Source organism: Zootoca vivipara, chromosome 10 (assembly GCF_963506605.1).
Source record: "Zootoca vivipara chromosome 10, rZooViv1.1, whole genome shotgun sequence".
NCBI classification, from domain to species: Eukaryota; Metazoa; Chordata; class Lepidosauria; order Squamata; family Lacertidae; genus Zootoca; species Zootoca vivipara.
Genome location: NC_083285.1, coordinates 43414518 through 43436609, shown reverse-complemented (window position 1 = coordinate 43436609; position 22092 = coordinate 43414518). Strand labels below are relative to the sequence as shown.

At 46.3% G+C, this 22092-nt stretch overlaps 1 protein-coding gene across 2 annotated transcripts in view; it reads right to left on the bottom strand.

Annotated features, from left to right (window-relative positions):
• Positions 1 to 13521, bottom strand: part of SUN2 (Sad1 and UNC84 domain containing 2) — a 35906-nt gene extending 22385 nt beyond the window's left edge. For both annotated transcript variants that reach the window (XM_035128409.2, XM_035128410.2), the window contains exons 1-4: positions 13232 to 13521; positions 8891 to 9058; positions 1873 to 2069; positions 766 to 903 (exon numbers count right to left, since the gene is read on the bottom strand). In XM_035128409.2, the coding sequence (XP_034984300.2) occupies positions 766 to 903; positions 1873 to 2069; positions 8891 to 9021 (466 nt within the window). In that variant the 5' untranslated portion in view covers positions 9022 to 9058; positions 13232 to 13521. The remainder of the gene's footprint in view (positions 1 to 765; positions 904 to 1872; positions 2070 to 8890; positions 9059 to 13231) is intronic.
• Between the last annotated feature and the right edge of the window lie 8571 nt (positions 13522 to 22092).

Here is a 22092-nt window from a genome sequence, read left to right as displayed (position 1 = left end):
CAACCTTCTACTATACAATAGTAATAAAAATTAGGGATGCTTTGCAACTATCAGCACAGACCTCCACGTGCTGCCTTTTAGCTAGATCTACTGTTTCCTATGCACATAGCTCTGGTGTGCTCCAGTATCTTCCTTTGGAGTGACTTAAGTTGTGGCTCCCGTGAAGTTCCATTGTGCGTAACAGAACTTGCACACCATTCTCTTCAAAATGAAGCACCTTGTGCTTTCAGTGTTCCTTCGCTTTGGAGCACACAGCAGCTAAAAAGCTCCCCCTTTCATGCCGATTGGTCAGCTCTAGAATGCTGGGAACGCAGATCCGCTGCAGAAATAACAACTGGTCTTGCCCCACCCCCACAGAACCCTAGAACACAAGACCAGTATGGGCATCTAAATTCTTGTCGCTGTAACTCGCTTAATTGTAACTGGAATTTTGCATTCTGTGTCATGTCGTTCTTATTTTGTTTTTTTTACGAAAGTGAGCAGCCTTCCTGCAGCATGAGGGAACGGCGGGTGGGTGGGAGACTGATGCCAGAACCAAAGGTTTGCCGGTGTGTGTGAGGAGCAGCAAAGCTAGGATGACACTACAGGCAAAGGGCCATTGTGAAAGGGTTATCTCTGTTTTTACCACAAGAGACCTAAAAGCAGTCTATGCTGCAGGACAGGGCTTGATGCGAGAAGATTTTTTAATGGGAGTTTTCTCTCCTGGGAGGTTTCTCGTTACAGAGCACCATTGCTACTGCCTTGGGACAAAGAGCACTTCTGTACCTGCATAGTCATCCTCAGAGGAGTAGCCAGATGATGAGGCATAGGTGTCGTAGGTTTTCCTTTCCACTAGCCCATTGATTTTTTTACTGGACTCCAAGCCTCCAGTACCTCTCCTCCTCCTCGTTGACAGCTCCTCACCTGGGCAGGAAAGAGGAACTTCTTTAGGAACACAGGAAGCTTCCTAATCATACTGGATCAGACCATCAATCTCAGTATTGTCCAGACCAGGGGTGGAGAACCAATGGCTCTTGGGCCCAATTTGGCTTGCTAGACCTCCTTATTTGACCCATGAGACAGATTTGGGCAAGCTACGCCCACCTGATGTCAAATTAGCCATTACATCCCTTAACTATAACCTGTAGCCAAGGTTTCTCCTACAACTATGGGCTGTGATTAAAGAGAAGAAAGCTTAGCCACAAACCTTAACCAAACTGTGGTTTGGCTGCCATCCTGCACCAACTTAAAATACCTGGGGAAGAGCAAGATGTTCCCAACTCCCAGCAGCCTCAGCCAGCGTAGCCAATGGGCAGGAATGCCCTAAACATCTGAAGGGTACCAAGTTGAGGAAGGCTGGTGTATTTAAAGTCTTTTCCTACTTTGAAGGCCTTTGTTCTTCAGGCTAACAACATCACACACAACAATACCATGAAATTCACAGCCACAACCATTAAGTATACCTAGAAACACAGAACTGTAGAGTTCGAAGGGACCACAAAGCTCACACAGTTCAAGCCCCGGGAATACAGGAATCTTTTGCCCAATGTGGGGCTTGAACCCACAACTCTGATTCTTATCAATATAAATAGAGCAGTCAAAATACTATGTAATTCTAACAGAAAAACATACATATGATCTGCAGAGCAAGCAGATATAAATATTTCAGAATAAGTAAGAAGTAGCTGGGAAGGGTGCTAAGCAACCATATAGAACCTCTCTACAACTTATACTGGGCGGGAGATTGGTATCCCCCCCCTCCCAATGTTGTTTGACGCCACCTCCATTTAGCCTGCATGGCCAACACCCAGGGATGATGGGAGTTGGAGCCCACCAACACCTGGAGGGCAACAGATTCCCCAACCTTGGCTTAAGCAGAAAAGAAATACTCACTCCAGTAAGAATTGCGGTCTAGTGGATCATCCAAGATGGCGCTGCTTCTGGCAGAAAGTCCCCTGCCATCCCCCAGGTAAGATTCACTGACCACAGACTCGCTATAATAGGAGGTGGTATGGGCAGCAGGGCTGCTTCCCAGGCTAGGAGCCGGAGACGGCCGCTTCACACTGCTCGATTTCCTTCTCAGGCTCCGGCTGCAGGAGTGAAAAAAGGAACACATTGTCATGCCGATGTGAGTCAGTGTGATAATGGTTAGAATGGTGGACTAAGAAATGGAAGAACTAGGTTCATGTGGGAGTGGTGCATCTAAAATGCTATGGAAATAGTTAATGTAGCATAGAATTCTATGATGTCACCGCAGTAGGCAGTTTTTTCAGTTATGTCTGTTATCAACTGTAGAGTGTTAGTGAGTTTGTTGTATGCTGATGTGCCTCAGAAGAAATCTGTAAAGTCTCCTATGTCTGTCAGTCCCAGATATATAAAGGGTAAAGGTAAAGGGACCCCTGACTATTAGGTCCAGTCGTGACCGACTATGGGGTTGCGCGCTCATCTTGCATTATTGGCCGAGGGAGCCGGCGTATAGCTTCCAGCTCATGTGGCCAGCATGACAAAGCCGCTTCTGGCGAACTAGAGCAGCACACGGAAACATCGTTTACCTTCCCGCCAGAGCGGTTCCTATATAAATAAATGCATGTAAATATGTTTTAGTATACCACATAAAATAATGTGTTATGTTTAAACCCTAAACAGAGTGTCTTGTGCAGTCTTTTCTAGAACTATATCTTTTAAAAAGGTCAAACGACCTGGGGCAACTTTCGCACATATAAATACTGGTACCACAGTTCAAATCCCCACTATGTCATGAAACAAACTCATTGACTGAGACTTCTCAAGCAAGCCTACCACCAGGGATGGATTTCTCATTCTTCCAGTCTTAAGTTCAATTCTCCAGACTACGTTAGTTTGCGATTTTTATTTTAAATTCATCAGCATTGTAGTGCTAATTTCTCCTATTATACACATTTTTGTATCTAGTTCTGTTCAATATGCACATTTTTGCAAAGCAATTTTCTCTAATATATGCATTTTTGTATGCTATTTTCACAGTTATGTATATATTCTTCTAATATTTGCATTTTGGACATATTACTTGGCTGTAGAACTGTACTGAAGAATCCAGGGAACTGCAAATTTTGAAGGATGGCTGTGTTTTGATTCTTGCATTTCAGAAACTGTGAATTCAGCAGGTCAGCCCTTAAATGCAAACGTTATCTACTTTCTCTTCCATTCCTACCTACCTCACAGGGTTGTTGAGAGGATAAAATGAGAGCTGAGAATAAACCTACAAACACTGCCCCGAGTTCATCAGAGGAAAGACAATATACAAATTTAATCAATCAATAAATGTGTGGGAAAGGCAAAGCTCACACACATGAAGCTGGTGGTATGTGATGACTAAACCAGGCATAGGCAAACTCGGCCCTCCAGATGTTTTGGGACTACACCCCGCATCATCCCTGAGCACTGGTCCTGTTAGCTAGGGATGATGGGAGTTGCAGTCCCAAAACATCTGGAGGGCCGAGTTTGCCTATGCCTGGACTAAACTTTCACCACTTAACAGACATATCCATGCTTAACCAGACAGAAAGAGAAAAGGGGAAATGATGCGTGTTCAAGGTTAGTGTGGATCTGAAAGGGATTAGAACTGGCTTTTGAATGTCCATTATGTGGCGATAATTGTGCACTGCAGGTGGGTGAGATACCCTGAAAGGGCAGCAAGCTGTAAGCTTTAAACTTGGTCCAGGGAGGGACTGGTTCAAATCCCTGTCTAGCTGTGAAGCTCAAAGGCTACTAGTAATCATGGTGGCTAGCTATGCACTACCTGCAGTATCAGAGACAGTATGCATCTGGAGACCAGTTGCTGGGGAACATGTGCAGCAGGTGCTGTTATGCTCAAGCCCTGCTTGTGGGCTTCCCAGGAGCATTTGGGCAGCCACCATGACAACAGGGACTCTTCTTACTTTCTTATTACTAGGCGACCTTGGGCCAGTCACACATTCTCAGTCTTAGCTGCCACATGGCATTTTTGTGAGGATAAAATGGGAAGGTGGAACCATGTGCATTGGAGAAAGGGTGAGATAAAGATGAAAACAACAAGTCACCAACTACAATTCGTGTATGACATTTAGCTTGCTTTTGTTTTTATTAAAAAGAATTCAGTCATCTCTGCAGAAGAATGCAAATAAGATTGTGCACAGATAAACTGCAAGCCCCAAGTTAAAGCTATTTAGAAACTCAAAACTTTGAAAGGCAGGCATGCAACAGCCACTGCAAAATACACAGACTACCTTTTGCATATCTGCAAAACATATGCTGAAACATTCCCCCCTCTGCTTTGATCTTGCAGTGGAAGGAGCTGCAACTGTACAGTTTGCACAAGCCTGAAGCCCTTTCCCCTCTCTGTTGAACAGATGATGGAACCCAGAGGGCTGGGTGAAATCAGGTTGTGGGCTCCCTTGGGGAACCCATGCTCTATGCTGTAGATTATGGGGATTATGGGGCATGCTTGACGCTCCAGGTGGGGAAAGGATCCTAGAACAAGAGAACCCTCCTTCTCCTGATATCTCTGTGGGTGGCTTTGTTCTGTTCCTTTTCTTATGCCAGCATTGGAGCAATGTCTCAATCCAGGCACTTGTGCACACTATGCATGTTTTGAACCATATGACTGATGGACTGCGGATGAACTGGGGCAACCCAGAAGTTTAAAAGTGTGTCGCAAGGCCTGAAGCTTTAAACAGGGCCAGACAGCTTTTTTCTGTCCAAGGGACACATTTCCTCAGGGGGCTGCCTACCACCGGTAATCAAAGCTACTGGAAGTTACCGTAGCTCTCTCAATCCCATGCAGGTCTACTCAGAAGCATACCCCACTGGGTTTGACGGGGTTACTCTCAAGTAAGTATACAAGGGAGCTTAATACAACAGATCAATACAGCTAATGTTCTGGAAAGCAAGTGAATGCAACACCTTTCTGACTTCAGTGTGCTATAAACACATTCTCAGATCCTTCCAGTTGTTCTAAAATTACATAGAAAGAGGGGAGACACACTTTAAGAAGCCAGGCAAAAAGAAAGAAAGAAAAAGAAACGAAGAGGAAAGGACTAACCCCTGACAATATAAAAGAATGAGGAAATTTCAGGAGCCACAAAATTGATATTGGGGCCACAGGTTGCCCACCTACACTTTAAAATTTCAATAATAACATTCGGGTTCCGGTTTCCGCCTGCAGGAATGGCGGACCTGTTTTCCATCTCTCTGACCTTTGTAAGGAATTTGGCGGTTGCTAGGGGAGTAAATGGCAACCCCCTACCCTCTCCGGGGGTTACGGAGAGGGGCCGCTGGCCCGCGATGCCCCCAGACCCACTCCGACTGTTTTTGGAGTGGGGGGAGCTTGGGCTGAGCACTTACAAGGGCCAGGACTCCCGGACGCTAATCTGCATGGCGGGGATTTCCATGGTTAAAGAAGATAATTAGGCTTAAATCTATGGACATACTTCAGAAGGAGGGAAAGAAGCGCTGTTTACTGCTGAGAAATTTATGCTGCCGAGTGAGAGGAGTCAAAGATTGTACTGCATCTGGAAGAAGGATTGATGGGGACGGAGCGATAAGGGGAGTGAGTTTTTATTTTATTTTTTTTCTTCATATTGTTGCCTCGTACCTTCCCGGACGCGATGTCCTGGCTTGTTTGGAGTGAAAGAGAAGCAAAAGACTGTGTGAGTTGAACCTTATAACTGTTGTTACTGAGCATATTTTTTTAAAGATGTGGAGTTGCCGATGAGAAAAGCCCCCCCCTAGTCGGACGGAAGGAGTTCTGAATGCGTTCGGAGGATTTATGAGCTGTGACGCACTTTAAATTGGAGCAGCGACCTGAAGCTAAGTTCAGCTATAGGGCAAGGAGATCCATTAATTTACCAAGAGTCTATGGTTTGATGTTTGGGTCTCCTGCCTGGAAAAGCCGTAAATTCTATAATGATCGTAAATTTTCATGGCCATGAGAGGAAAGCGAAAGTGATTTGAGCTTTTTAAGATGGCGCTACTTCGAATTGCTTCAACGCAACAGGAGCTCCATTAAGAAGATTTATGGGGAGGCTGGACTGATTAACTCACACAGGAGAAAGAACATCTGTGAGACTTTGTTTGATATTTATATCAGCAGCTGGGAAACAATCGTGAAAGTAGAAAACATCTATGTGACTGTAAGGGGAAGATCTGGATTATTATGAACTTGAAGGACGATTTGAACTTTAGAAAAAAGACGGCAGTGGACAGTTGCGAGGAATTCCCAATTTCTTGAAGCATGGGAACCCAAATAAAAAATTCTTTAGATGATTTGGCATAACATTCGGTCTGATTGATATATATATGTGTATAATTTGAAATATTGAATGTGATATAATTGGTTTTAATTGGAAAATTAATAAAAATATTTTTTTAAAAAAATTAAAATTTCAATAATAACCTCAGCAAACCAGTGGCTCATATTTGCTGTGGTATCATAGATACTTCCTGTCTCACCTCTCTGTCTGTAGATTAGGTGTGACGATGGCTCAGGAAATAGCCACTGAGGGATCAACAGGGTGTTTCCATTACAGGAAGAAACCAGAACATGGTTTTTTCATGTAGAATTAAGAGAAATGCCCAGGGTAATACAGAGATATACAACTTTGCCGCTGAGTGCATTTTTAAATAGCACAAGCAGCTATTTCTGCCTGGCCTATTTAAAAAAATGATTTTAAAAAGTTGGGGGGAGCAGAGGCAGATGACAACATTTCTTAGCCGCCTACGGATCTTCTGCAAAGCGAGAGAAGATGTGCTCAGCACACAAATAGACTGCTCTGCTTGCTCTTTCTCCCACCTCTTACTTCCTGCCTGCTTCCTCTGCAGCAGCTGCGGTTTTCCTGGATGGCTTAGCGTCTAGCAGCTGCTCGTGGTGGAACAGGAAGGAAGGAGGAACGAAAGAGCCCTGCTGGACTAGGCCAAAGCCCCACCTAGTCCAGCATCCTTTTCCCACAATGGCCAACTAGATGCCTCTGGGAAGCTCACAAGCAGCACATGAATGCATTACCCCCCGCCTCAGGAGTCAGGCAATAGCTACTCCTAGATGGAAAATGGGGTTGCCAACTGACTGGGCCAGGGGTGAGGGGGAAGAGAAAATTCCTGACAAGCCATTTGCCTGAAAAACAAGGAGCACAGCTTACCCTCACCCTCAGCCTTTTTTCTAAACTGAACTTCTTTGGTCATGGGGAACCTGTGGCCCTGACCTGTTTTTGGACTCAAACTTCAAGAGAGAGAGAGAGAGAGAGAGAGAGAGAGAGAGAGAGAGAGAGCGCAGGATAGTGGTTTGAGTGTCATTGCACTTGTCAGTCAGCTCTTCCACATTTCCTCCTCCTCCTAAATACAGAGGACCAGTAAAAACGTCACAGCCAGCAAATAGAGGCCACTTCACATGGTGACAGGTGTGGTGCAATGGTGAGAGTGTCAGACTAGACTCTGGTTCAAATCCTCCCTCAGCCGTGACCCTTCACTGGGTGACCTTGGGTCAGCCACCATCTCTCAGCCTAACCTACCTCACAGGGTTGTTGTAAGGATAATATGGAGGAGGAGAGCAATGTATACCACCTTGACCTTCATGAAGGAAAGGTTGGGCGTAAAAGCAAAAATAGATAAATAAATGCAAGCACAGTGGGCACTTGTAGTGGCCAGCCCATGTGACATCAGTAATGGCTGGCAAGCGACTGAACTCTCTAGCTGTAACAAGCAATTAAAAAATTCATTTTAAAGAGGATAGGTTTCCCTTTTTCTAATGGTGCATTTTGTGGCTGTTTTCTGTGGCGCTTGCTTTTAACTAAGCCACCTTGAGTCCCATCAAGGAAAAAAGGCAGGGTATGTTTGTATGTATGTATGTATGTATGTATGTATGTATGTATGTATGTATGTATAAATAAATATTTCCCCCTATGCTGTGCCATTGTAGTGCTAAGCTACTGCTACTTTCTAAAAGTGAAACGTATAAAGCAGATTTTGAAAATGGGCCCTGTCAAGTTTTATTTTCTTTCAAAGCAACATAAGTTTCCCACAGCATAACCACCTATTTGTGCCAACTGACTGCTGCACCGTACATTCTATAAAAGGCTAGGATGAACTTTAGTGCTACACTTAATTTTTAATAATACATTGAAGGGCCTTAAGACTTCTGTAATAAATATGATTAGTAACTTTGGAAATGTCACATCCAGCAAAGCTGAAGAACTAGAAAAATCACTTCTCCTGTACTGCAACCCTTCCTTTCTCCTCTAATCAAGTAATGTGCTGTGCATCAGACAAGGTGTGGCTATATTGCTGCTTGGGGAAAAACTTTGGAAACAGGGAGGGTTATCACAAGTCAGATGTGGGAGAATCTGGCAAGATTTATACTGGAATTCTATGTAGGAAGAGAATCAAGTTGAGAGTCTTCTGAGAACCACTTCGAAGGCTGCAGAGTCAGAGCTCTGGGCAATATAGCTGTGATTAATATTGCAGTTAAACCTGTTTGGGCCCTGCTTGATGTTAACAATAAATTTCCTAAAAATACAGCAGTGCTCAGATTTGAAATTCAACAATAATCCATGCTTCAGATCTATAAATCTGAAATCCAGTTTGAAGTCTGAATACAACTTTCAGTGCTGAAAATTCTCAACCAAATGTCTAAAAGCAAAATGTGATTTTTCAAAATGCAATATCTATCTAATTTGTGAATTTAGATTTCACCATGCAAGCTGCTATTAGTTTCTCCCACAACACAAAATGCCTCTTCCTATCCCCAGCTCATGCCAGTTACATATCACTTGCAATCCTTGGATGTGAAAGGCAGCAATAACAAGCTAATGTTTTATAATGAGCTGCAGAGAAACTTGGCAGTGCATCAACATTTCGGAGGGAGGGAAAGGTGTGGGTTCCCTTTTGCTTTGTTCTGACTTACCTATCGGAGCCGTCTTTAAATAGCATGTGCTGACTACCCAGCAATGAACTCCCTCCACTATTACTGCTGTTGTCATCATCTTCATTTTGGTAATAACGAACAGTTCCAAGGCGCTGGCTTCGTCGGGACATGGTCAAAGGAAAACCACCAGACCTCTGTCAAAGATACCTGGGGAAGCAGTAGAGAGAAGAGAGCATAAGGTCCACAAACTCAGCAGCTGGGACAGCCACAATGACATTCCACACTGTGCAATTAAAGCAAACAGTTTCCCCCAAATAAACTTGGTAAATGCAGTTAAGCCTTACAGAGCTACAATTCCCAGCACTCTTGAAAATCCCAGAATCAGGCTCATGCAGAGCTAGTTGGGGGCCCAGGACAGGAGTCTTGTCCTTGGCATGACAGAATAAGTTTTAGAGGTGTTCTTGTTGTTGTTTAGTCGTTTAGTCGTGTCCGACTCTTCGTGACCCCATGGACCATAGCACGCCAGGCACTCCTGTCTTGCACTGCCTCCCGCAGTTTGGTAATACCTGTTGTCTTTGTCCATGGAGTTTTCTTGGCAGGGATACTGGAGTGGCTTGCCAATTCCTTCTCCAGGTGGATCACGTTTGGTCAAAACATAACTTCTCCAAGTTATTTAAGCCCCTTCGCCACGACAAGGCAGTGATCCATGAAGGGGTTTAGAGGTGTAGCAAGAATATAACAGTCACACTGATGGATCACAGGGTTGGAAAGACCTTGGGGTCATCTAGATCAGGGGTGGGAAAGCTTTTTCAGGCCAAGGGCCAGTTTTCCTTCTGGGCAACCTTCCAAGGGCCATATGCCAGTGGTGGGTGGGGCCAGAGGCAAAAGCAGGCTGAGTAACTAAATGAAATGAAATGAACTAGTAGGCTAGTTTCTACACACTCACAGAACCCTTTCTAGCTTCCAGCCAGTTGAGCAAGTGGCAATATCAGAGTTCATGACTACATTCCAGACAAAAACATTTGGGATTCAATCACATACTAACAAGTTTAGGCTGGTATGAGTGGGAAGTTTCGCACAACAAACCCATTTCCTCCCCCAAATCAGACCTTTTGTGATAAGGAAAGCAATGGAAAAATGCACTGGGCTAACACTTGCTTTGACAAAATGTCATCTGACCTCCATGCAAGCAGATCAGAATGAATGCTCCACAAACAGCTCATCTGAAAACACTCAGTAAGAGGGCAACTGATGCAGATCTACTAATTCTACTTGAAACAGGAGGATTACGGGCATTGCTACTTGCCTAGCAGGCGGCACTGTGACCTGAGATTTAGAAGTTCCTGCTACCTTACAGGCCCCTTCACTGGAGCCTCCGTCTGGCTGGCTGGAGCACGTGAGCTCAACTTTCTAACCAGCAGACATCTTAATCACATGCTCCTTTTCAGAGCACCAGGAGCCAAAACTTGGCAGAGAGCTGCAGAGCTCTTGGCCAAGAAAAGAACACATGTCCCAGGCCAGCCAAGGAGAGAGCCATCTCAGACTTAAGTCAGGCTCTTTTAGGGACCCTCTGACAGCGGCTGTATTTATACACCACCAGGCAGGCAGCCGCCCTGCAGATTTGCCTGCCAAGATGCAAAACAGTCCAAACAGCAGAAACCTAGCCTGACTCTGCTCAAATATCCACCCCTTATACGGTTATAAAGTCTGCCTCCCTGGCTCTCTACAATCACAGCAACAAGCAAGCAGTCACCAGGCTGTTCATAGGCAACCACTTATGAAACTTCAGTAACAAAACCAGTCAAATCTCGATCATGCTATGCCAGCCTGCGTTTGTAATCCTGCACCACAGCTATTCTGAGAGATGCGGCTGATTCTCTTCAAGGCTACATTGGCAAAACAGCACCCTGACAGTTCACATGCTTGCCTGCAGAAGATCCCTTTCCCTGGATCCTCGTAAAAAAATTAAAAAATAAATCCCTTCCCTCCACAGAAGCAGGATGCTCAAGCTGTTCCTGTACCTGCCTATAACTATACAGTGGTACTTCGGGTTAACAACTTGATTCATTCTTGAAGTCCATTCTTAACCTGAAACTGTTCTTAACCTGAGGTGCCACTTTAGCTAATGGGGCCTCCCACTGCGGCCTTGCTGCCGGAGCACAATTTCTGTTCTCATCCTGAAGCAAAGTTCTTAACCCGAGGTACTATTTCTGGGTTAGCGGAGTCTGTAACCTGAAGCGCCTGTAACCTGAGGTACCACTGTACTGTAAACAGGGCTTATTATGCTCCACACACCCCTTTCCATCATTTCGCAGCAGCCCACAAGAGACTCCTCCCCACTCCATGTGGGCGCAAAGTAAAGAGCCATTTACATCAAATCCCCAAGAGCAAAAGGAAAGTACAAAGGCATCTTGTTCAGTGCTATTAGGAAACAGCACTTATCCCTGGGGGGATTCAACAGAAAGCATGTATGCTCACTCCAGAGATCAGTTTTGGCCTCCTTTCATAACAGGAAGGGGGAAAGCAGCAGATTATAAGGGACCTCTGTCAAGTTACATCCTATGCATGTGCCAAACTGCCTTGCTCCTTTCTTTCTTACCAAGTTTCACCCACACCCTCCCCAATAAGGAGAATGACTGAGGAATCTGAGGAAAAGGGAGTTCTTTCAGGGCCCAATTCGGGTTTTTGCAAGGGCAAGAACAAAGAACAAGTCCTGAAACTTGCTCCCTATGTAAAGGCTAACTCTCTAACCATGGAACATGTGCAGAAGCCACTGAACAAAGTACTGTATAACGGCAAAGGCTGTCAGTACAGTACAGCGGTTAGAGTGTCATATAAGGACCTGGGAGGCCAGGGTTCGAATCCTCATTCAGCCATGAAGCTCACTGGGTGACTTTAGGCCCGGCACTGCCTCTCAGCCTAATTTGACACTGTAACCACTACAACACACTAGCTGTCTTGATAGGAACTGAAGTCCAAAAATGTCCATTGTCATCCGCTTCCCCATCCTGGTTGGACAAGGACTAGTGGTAGTGGCGGGGATTGTGTTCAAATCCTGCCATGAAGTTACCTGGGTGGCCTTGGGCCAGTCACTTCATTCTTCCAGTCCAACCTACCACAACAGAACTCAGGGTGCCATTTTACCACCACAAGTTCTGTATGGGGAAGGGGTGGAGTAGCAAATATAATAAAAACACTCTTCCAAAAAGTTCTGTTTTCCCCCTCACTAATAATGAGCCACCACTGAAGTCAGGCTTTCAAGTGGGTATGAGCCTCCCACCCCCTTTAAAATCCATCACTAGCAACAACTCTCTGGCTTGCTGACTGAGTGCCCTCAAATGCCCTCCCATCAGATGTCAAGGAAATAAACAAGTATTGACTTTTAGAAGACATCTAAAGGCAGCTCTGTTTAGGGACGTTTTTAATGTTTGATCGCTTTATTATTATTATTATTATTATTCTGTTGGGAGCCACCCAGAGTGGCTGGGGAAACTGACAGATGGGCGGGGTATAAATAATAAAATTATTTTTATTTTTATTATTACTCCCACCAGCCCCTGCCAGCACGGCCAATAGTCAGGGGCGGGCGATAGGAGTTGTAGTCCTGAACTTTATGGAGGGCTGCCGTTGCAAGTTACCGGTCGCAGGGCTAACGGTTTCTGAAGGGACCACTCGAGCCAATTACAAACAGTAAAAGCAAGAGCGAGCAGGACCCGGGAGCAGATCTGAGGGAGGAAATAAAAACGGGCCAGTCGAATGAAGCGCCCTGAGTTACCCAGAGCCGGCGGCCACGCCAGGGGGGAAGGGCGGAGGGAGGGAGTCCTCAGGAAGTCCCACCCTGCTCCTTATTTCCCTACTCGCTTCGCGTTACTCTCTGCAAAACCCTCCTTCGACGGCAGCCCCTGACTTCCAAGAGAAAAGTCCCAGCGAACTCGAGGAGCGTTACACCCAAGCAAAACATGCCCGGGATGGGGCCGCTCCCCTCCTTCCCCCTCAACGCGTCTCCATGCCAAGGAAAAGTCCCTCTGTGATCTTCTGCAGCTGCCAATGCCTTGCGAAGACAACAACAAAAGCAGCATGCGCGAGGAGGGTCGTCGCTGCTCCTTGCAAGGACGAGGGAGGGGGGGATAAGCAGAGAGATAAACGGCCGAACAATTCGGAGCGTCTTTTCATATTGTTGTTTAAACGGGGAACATTAAAAGAGGCGACAGAGAAGAAGAAGAAGTCGCGCTTTGTTCCGGGCCAGGGAAAGAAATCAAGGCACGACAGCTAAGCACGAGGGGGGCTCGCCTGGGGTGACTTCTGGGGAATGGGGTGGGGACACAAGGGGAGCTTGACTCTGGGGCAGAGGAAAAACAAGACGAAACAAAAGGGCGCCACCTTTTTCTTCTTCGCCGGTCTCCTCTTGTCCTCTGCCTCTCCAAGCCGGGATTCCTCCTGAAGCGCACAAACTTATCCCGCAGAGCGCCCGAGATGCCAACAACAATAGGTAAAGCCCAAAACCCTCAAGAGCCCTTTTGCCTCGCGGGGATGTGCACGAGCTCAGCTTGGTGGATCCTTTTTGCAATTAATTAAGTTAATCCTCAGGAGCTGCTGCAGCTGCCGCCGATCACGCCTGCTCCGAGCGCTAAAGAGAAGCCGCACGGCGACAATATGGCCCGGGTTTTGTGTGCGTGCGTCTGTCAAATCCCAGCAGCGGTAGCTTATTGGCAAGACCCGCACCTGACCCGCGCTGTCAATCTCTACCGACGTCCTGCGCCCATTGGAGGGTTTGAACAAAAAGCACGCGTCGGGCCCGCCTCCTCGCCAGCTCCCTTTCCTGGCTTCAGCTGCCCGGTTGCGTAAGAGGAGGTCGGCCCCGGCGGCGGGTTAAGCTGCGACAGGCGGTGGCTCCGCCCCTCTCCTCCGCCCCGCCCCTTGGAGGCTGAGACGTCTTAGGAAGGCCGCTGCGGGGAAAGCTCCTCCAGCGTGCAGAAATTGCAATAAAACACAGTAATAGTAATACAGTATGTAAAAAAAAAAAAATGCTCGGAGCGCTTGTGGGGAGCGTCGCAAAAAAAGCCCAGCAGGTAAAATGAAAGCGTATTTATTTTTTATTGCAATGCTGTTCGGTAGTAGACTTCTCAGGACAGGGATTAAAACAATAAAATGAAACAGCTGAGTTACAGGTAGGTAGCCGTGTTGGTCTGAGTCGAAGCAAAATAAAAAAAATCCTTCAGTAGCACCTTAAAGACCAACTAAGTTTATATTTTGGTATGAGCTTTCGTGTGCATGCACACTTCGTCAGATACACTAGAAACAGAAGTGTCAGACCCTATATATATACAGAGGGTGGTGGGGATGGGTGGGAATGGGTGGTGGGCTGATGGGAGTGGTAAACCTGGAGATGGCTGTTAATGGCTGCTGATGGCTGCAATTAGTCCTGGGCTGAGGTGCTAAAGAGAGCTTGATCATGCATAATGAAACAGCTGAGATACTCTTCCTCGTTTACCATGATGAATAGTTCTGACGAAACTCAAAATCGGATGCTGTTTTATTTTTAGAAAAGCATGTTCGCACTAATGAAAGTATTGTTCTTATTGACATGCAGCAGCCTGTCTATAAGTCATGTTAAAAGTGGAGGGGAATGCAAGATATAAATACTGGTCCCACAGGACTTAAGTCCTAGGACCCCTTCTGAAATGAAGGCTGGGCAAAGTTGATGAAGCAGCAATATTTTATTGAAGATACACACTTGCAAGGTGGGTGACCTGGAAAAGCAGGCACACACCCCTCATCAAAATCATGAATATATAAACCCCTTTTCCCGAGCGCAAATCCCTCCTTCGCCGCCCACTAGAAAGGGGCGTGCCGAGTTTAGGGCTACACCTATCCTATTGTTGCAATGTCAAATCCAACCCCCATTCCCCTTTCCATTCCCCAAAGCCCCTTATTTGGTTAATCTTTCCCGTTCCCCTAAGCCCCTTACATACTTACATTATCAATAAAGCCATGTTCCTTTATTTCACTGAAGCATGTCAATACAGTATCTTGTTTTCTTGGTCAAAACAAAATAAAAAAATTCCTTCCAGTAGCACCTTAGAGACCAACTAAGTTTGGTGTTCTTAACCGCAGTTTCTGCAAAGGCATGTAACACCTGTTCTTTGTGTTAGCATCTTTAACCACAATTTGTTCCACAAGCTATACTGTATTAGAAAGTCCCCAGATAAAAATCCCCTAACCATTATAACCATATGGCCTTATGACTTTTATTTTTAAAAAGCAATTAATAAGAGCAACATTTGTTTTAAAAAGGCAGTAAAAAAGCAACATACATTATTTCTCTCAGGGGAGAAGAGATTTTTGTTCACCTTTGGTGCCTCAAGCTTCAGGACATATTAAAAGAAAGGATTTCTTTGTGCAGTGGATAGTTAAACTATGGAACTCTCTTCCACATGAGGCAGGGATGGCCACCAACCTAGATAGCTTATTAGACAAATTAATGGAGGAGCAGACTAACAGTGGCTACTAGCCGTAATGGAGCCAGTAAGCTTCTGATAGCAGTTGCTGGAAGCCACCAGAGGGGAGAGTGGTCTTGTGGTCAAGTCCTGCTTGTGGGTTTCCTCCAGGCCCCTGTGGTTGGCCACTGTGAGAATTGAAGCCTTAAATGCCACCAATGCATGGAACACTGTTTTCACTTAAGTACAACGAATGGGATTGTTTTATTTAATTTCTGATGTTTGTAAGTCCATCAGTAATTCCTGTTATCCCGAAGCACACGATAGTGTGGCCAAAAGAGCAGGGGAAGAAAATAAAAGGTATAATCAATAATCAGTTTGCAACCAATAATGTATAATTTGCTCAGAGACTAGGCATGGATTCCCTGTGGCAGCCCATCTTATAGAAATACCTAGGTACCAAATGTTGATGACCTCTAGGAAGAACAAAGGAAGAAACCAGGCATGTTATCTGGGTTCTGCAGGCTGTTGTGGTATGATCAGAGCTGGACCGCCCATTATGTGGAGGCCTTGGGCGGCAGAAGCGCAAGAGGCAGCATCCCACTCACCCCACCTCTTTGGGAGCACTGAGTTTCAGTGAAAGGGACGTTCAGTGAAAGGGCCAGGTGGTTAGAGATGTGGCATGGTAGGAGTGGGATAGGCAGTAGGCAGTATATTCCTGTTTTGTCTCAGTTAGTGCAAGGGATGGGCACCCTGGGGTATCATAAATAAATATACCAATTACACCCCTTTTCCGACTCCTGTTTGCATGACTTCTTTCCTTAGAAAAGCAGCTGCAGCAGCATGTATATGCAGATTCCTTGTGTATCATTAGTGGGCTCCTCCAGAGGACCTCTTTAGTAAGCAATTGGCCTGATTTGCTTGCATAAAGCTTGCACAGAGTAGAGATTATGCCCAGTCCTTATTGAGCATTTGTTCCAATTTGTTTGTGGGGCAGTTATACAGTGGTAGCTCAGGTTAAGTACTTAATTGGTTCTGGAAGTCCGTACTTAACCTGAAGCGTACTTAACCTGAAGCGAACTTTCCCATTTAAAGTAATGGAAAGTGGATTAATCCGTTCCAGATGGGTCCGCGGAGTACTTAACTTGAAAGTACTCAACCTGAAGCGTACTTAACCCGAGGTATGACTCTACAGCAGGCATCCCCAAACTTCGGCCCTCCAGATGTTTTGGACTACAATTCCCATCTTCCCCGACCACTGGTCCTGTTAGCTAGGGATCATGGGAGTTGTAGGCCAAAACATCTAACGGGCCGCAGTTTGGGGATGCCTGCTGTACAGCAATGAGCATTCATCTTGATTTGTTTGCGGGATGACAAAGAACTTTAATCCACTTTAACTACACAAACTTACATTTCTGGTATGTGCTCGAATCCCTCCTAGAAAATAGTGACTGTCTGGAGGCACCCAGCATATAGTCTGATAGGACTATTTCATACACACACACACACACACACACACACACACACACAAAATTTGATTTCTATTTCACCTTTCCATAATTAAAACCATGTGCTGCCAAAGGAGAGAGCAGGGCAGGAAATACATTATGTCCAGTAACTAGGATTTCCTCCAAACTATTAAAATGTTGCAGGTGCTGTACAAAGATTTTTAAAATGATACAGGAGCTGCCTTTGGACATACAGTACAACCAAAAACACATGGCACAAAAGGAAAGGGGGAGGGGAGAGAAAGAAAATGTAAACAAGGAAACTTGAGCACCAAAAAAATCTTCCCAGTAGCTCAATGACCAAGTAGAATGGCCGCTAAGAACAGTTTCATTAGGAGCAGGGCCGGCGCATCCATTAAAGCGAACTAGGCAGTTGCCTAGGGCGCTAAAATGGAGGGGGTGCTAGCACGATGGGGAGCGCTGCTGGCTTCGCAGGACTTGCTCTGCTGTGCGGCTGCTGCGCCCCAATGCCACCTACCCGCGTCCAGGGCGGGTGGTAGCAGCAGCACTGGTGCAGCTCAGGTGTATCCGGAGCGCCGAGGGCAGCAGCGTGTGGAGGTCAGTGGGCGAGAGTAGCCCCTTCCCGCGGCGCACGCGCCAGAGCCAAGCCTTTGGCTCCAGGCGCCGTCGCTGTGCTCTACTTCTCGGGCAGGCGGGAGCAGCTGCTGTTGCGCCTGGGGGTCCGTGGCTGAAGCCCGAGGGCAGCCAGAGCAACCTAGCCATCGACGTCGCAGGTAAGCGGGAGGGGCGCTGGGAAGGGAAGGGGGTGAAGGCTGGGCCAGGCCCGCAGGGAGGAGGCAGACACCCGGGGGGGGGCACCAGAAGGTGATCTTGCCTAGGGCACAAAAAACCCTAGCACCGGCCCTGATTAGGAGAGGTACAAAACGGTAGGTGATCCAAACTAATGGATGAGTTATGCGGCTTCACCTCTTCCTCAGCTACAGCCTGATGGAAATATGTATTTGTTATAACAACCTCAATTCTCTCTTCCATTAGAGCAAGATGAGATGAAAGGGCCAAGACAGGAAATGTAAGTTGCTTAGTATGCCCAGCCCTTCATGTATGAAGTAACTCCTGTAAGGACCTGTTCTGCATTCAGTGTTGAGTGAGGAATGAACAGGTTGCAGAGCAACCAGAAGGACCTATTTGTGTGCTGGGTACTTCCCAGTACAAGTAAAATCCTGGAACAAACATAACCAACTGGGTTACTACACTAGTGCACTCATTACTACAGCTCCCTCCTGTCTATTCCTTCTACTGGTGTACCTGGATATGCGCAGCCTCAGTCACCTTTCCTTCCTGTTTAGAATCCAAAATTATAGCCATTAATCCTCAACGAGCAAGGCAGATTTATTTAGTTCTTTCAATCTGGCAGCAAGGGCGTACCCACCATGCGGCAAGTTAGGGCAGCTGCCCTACTCTAGAAGCAGGGCTGGTGGGCAGAGGCGGAGCACAGCCTGGCGGAGCGCGAGTTCGCCATTCCCGCCGCACCGCGCTGCACCCTCCCTCCAGCTCCCCGTCGCGCCCTCTGGCAAGGCCAAGCGCGGCGGGGAACCAGAGAGCGCGGCGCGGCGGGCGGGAACGCTGAACTCGCGCTCCGCTGGGCTGGGCTCCGCCTCCGCCTACCAGCCCTGCTGCTAGGGAGGGGCACAGCCCGGCGGAGCGCGAGTTCGCCGTTCCCGCCCACTTTGTGGCCCCTCCCCTTCCGTGCCTTGGCCCCTCCCCTTGCCCCCCCCTAGTTTTGATCCTGGGTACGCCCATGTCTGGCAGTGTGGCAATCTGTTCCATTCCTACAAGGAGGAGAGAGAACACCTAAGCACAGGCCTGAAGTTAACACAATCTAAGAATAACAGCCCAAACCCACAACAGTTTTAAGCAGTACTTTGTTCTCCCCACTCCAGCTGCTACACTCTTGGCATGAAATGATGCTAGAGTTTAGAATCTAACTCCCTCTAGTGGAACTAAAAGAGAATTTTTGTGCTGAGCCTTGAATCATAGAATTGTAGCGTTGGAAGGCAACCTGAGGATAATCCCAACTCTCTGCAAGGCAGGAATAGGCAGCTTTCCCCATACAGGGATCAAACCTGCAACCTTGGCATTATCAGCACCACATTCTAACCAACTGAGCCATCCAGGCAGACCAATATGATGGAGGTGGATAAATGGGATTTCCATTTAAACTGTCTGTAATTTAATTTTTAAATGTATTATTTGGTGGAATGAAATGGTAAAAGATTGAGGTAAATTACCCTAGGCATGTGATGGGCATGTCCTCTCTGTTTTCTACAAATGGTATCAGAATGGCGTTGGAAATGTGTCCTCTCTGCCCTTCCCCCCCTTCAATTCTCCCCATGCCAAAAGCTTACCATAATGATCCTTAGTGCAAAGTCTTATAATCCCTGGCTAATTAACACAAGGGAGTCCTCTGTTGCAGGAGTGGGGGAGGGAAGACAGGGGCAGAATAAACATAAAAATAAAAGAACTAAATGGAAATGTACATTTCCTGCACACACACAAAAGAAGCTTCCATTTGGGCCATTGTGAATATACCGGTATAAAGGTGTGCATGTATAGGTACAGAATATCTGTGCACATGTCCAAAACAGAAGGCAGAGGAGGAATATTTGAGGGGAGGGACAGGAAAGCAGCCCACCACGTACATTGTGTCAAGATCTGCCCACTGGTGTGGAAGACACGTAGTGGCATAGCAGGTAAAGGACTCCTGGATGTTGAAGTCCAGTCAAAGGTGACTATGAGGTGCGGCGCTCATCTTGCTTTTCAGGCCGAGGCAGCCAGCATTTGTCCAAAGACAACTTTCCGGGTGGCATAGCAACCAATATCCATGACTTCAAAAAAATGGGAATGGGTAGAAGCTAACGTGCAAAACATGTGCAAAAGGAAATCCAATCCTTACGATCTGTTTACAATAGAAGATACCAACCTGGAAGTGCCCTAAAACAAAGAGGTAAATCTCACAATTTGTTGAAATGCACACATTTCCTGACATTTCCCCACAAGTTAGACTGTACAGTACATCTCTCCGCAAACATCCATCTATGACCTGGTCAGAGCTAGGCATGATATTACAGGGAAAGCTAAGAGCACATTGTTGTGGAACTGCCCTGTGCCGTATTGTTCCCACTCAGTCAGGACCATTCTGCAATTCATCCTGCCATTCAACAGAATGTGAAAATACATCTTTACACTGCATCAGAACAATTTCCCATCTAACCCAGGGATAGGAGACGTGGTGTGAAATTCTAATTGTCATGTGGACTTGGGCCAGAGTTTGTAAGGTAAGGTAAGGTAAGGGAGAAGGGCTGTGTGGCTGTTTGTCTATATATGAGAGTGAAGAGAAGGCTGTTTGTGATGCTGAGGACAGGGGAGACTGTGTCTGTGAGAGAAAAAGACTGTGTGTGAGAGACGGGGGGAAGAGGGCCTACAAACATCATTTTTATTGCACATTCATAATGATTTGTGCTCATATGCTATTGGGGCTGTCACACAAATTCTCACTTTCCATACAGTTTGCACCTGCAAAAGTTATGGGATTGTGAAACTGCTTCATTTTCAGTCAGTGCATATACTGTAACTTCCTGCTGGAATCCTCTTAATTTTTTATGCCACAAATGTTTCACTTTATTTTTTGTCCCACTTTTGTTGTGTTGTAGCTACTATGGACAGCAATGATGTGGTAGCACTGAGATAGCATTGCAGAACAAACTACAGTCATACCTCCGGACCTGGAAGTGTTTACATCCGGGTTCTGTGGCGCACGGAATCGCAGAAGCGATCTGCGCAGCGCGTGCATGCGCAGAAGCGCTCTGTCGGCACTTTGCGCACGCGCAGAAGAGCCCCTCGGTTTACGACGAACTTGGGGAGCGACCGGCTCCCCGGAACGAATTGCGGTCACAAACCGAGGTATGACTGTAAAGCAAAATAAATCCACCATTAAGGCACTATTATTGTGTCAATAATATGTTTCAGAATACACTCACAATAAAACACCAGTCAGGAGGAGCCCCCCCCCCCCCGGGAGGGGTGGCACTCAGACATGCAGTCCTTGAAGCCGAAAGGTTTACCTTCCCTGCTTTACTATAACACAAAGTAAAAGAAAAGGTTCATTCAGGAAAAAGAAAAGAAAAAAAAGAAATACAGCCCCATTCAATGCAGTTTCTAATCAGAAGTAAGTTCCACAGTACTTAGTGAGGCTTACTTCCAGGAAAGTTTGCACAGGATTGAAACCTCAGACATAACACACCCTGCACACACACACACAGAGAGAGAGAGAGAGAGAAAGAGAGAGAGAGATTTAAGACACTGCCCACCAGCTTGAGCTGTCAAGGCTAAATAAAAGTTCATGATGCCCTACTAATTTTCAGGGACATTTAGTTCTCTCATAACAAAGCGGACCCTCTCTACTGCCACATAAGCAGGATTAATTCCAGAAAGTTGACCTCCAAACTACAGCTCTTCTCCATCATTCTTCATTTATAAGAGAGATTTCCCAATCTACTAAATAAGACTTGTGTGGTTCTGAGCCACTCGGGCTTTGGTTGCACTGCGAATTGCAAAAGACCTGAGTCACATATGGAAGATAAGGGGTAGCGATCAATTTATCTAGTAGAACATGTCTGCAGAAGAATTATCACGGATATAGAACTTACACAAAGACACAACTGATTGAAAACAAAATAGAAATAAAATAGAAAAATTCCTTCCAGTAGCACCTTAGAGACCAGCTAAGTTTGTCATTGGTGTGAGCTTTTGTGTGCATGCACACTTCTTCAGATACACTGAAACAGAAGTCACCAGACCCTTATATATAGTGAGAGGGTGGGGAGGGGTATTAACAGTCGCCAACAGGTTTACCACACCTATCAGCCCATCACCCATTCCCACCACCCTTCTGAGTAATACCCCTTCCCACCCTCCCACTATATATAAGGGTCTGGTGACTTCTGTTTCAGTGTAACTGAAGAAGTATGCAGGCTTAGTGTCAGTCAAATACTCTTAAGTAGCTTCTAAAAGCTCTGATGTCTACCTTGGCATTGATTCCTGCCTTGGTCCCACCACCACTGACACCTGTTTCCCCCTTCAGCCTACCCTTTCCCCCAGCTAGTGACAGTGGGTGGGTCTGGGAAGTCACCCACCATTTAAATTTTCCCACAGTGCACTGGGGCACCCAACACTCAAGGGCACTGTGGGAAATTAAAATAGCAAGTGGCTTGCCAGACATTGTCGTCAGCAAGCCCTCTATTGTGGTGGGTCCCTGAAACCAGCAGCCTGGTCTTGT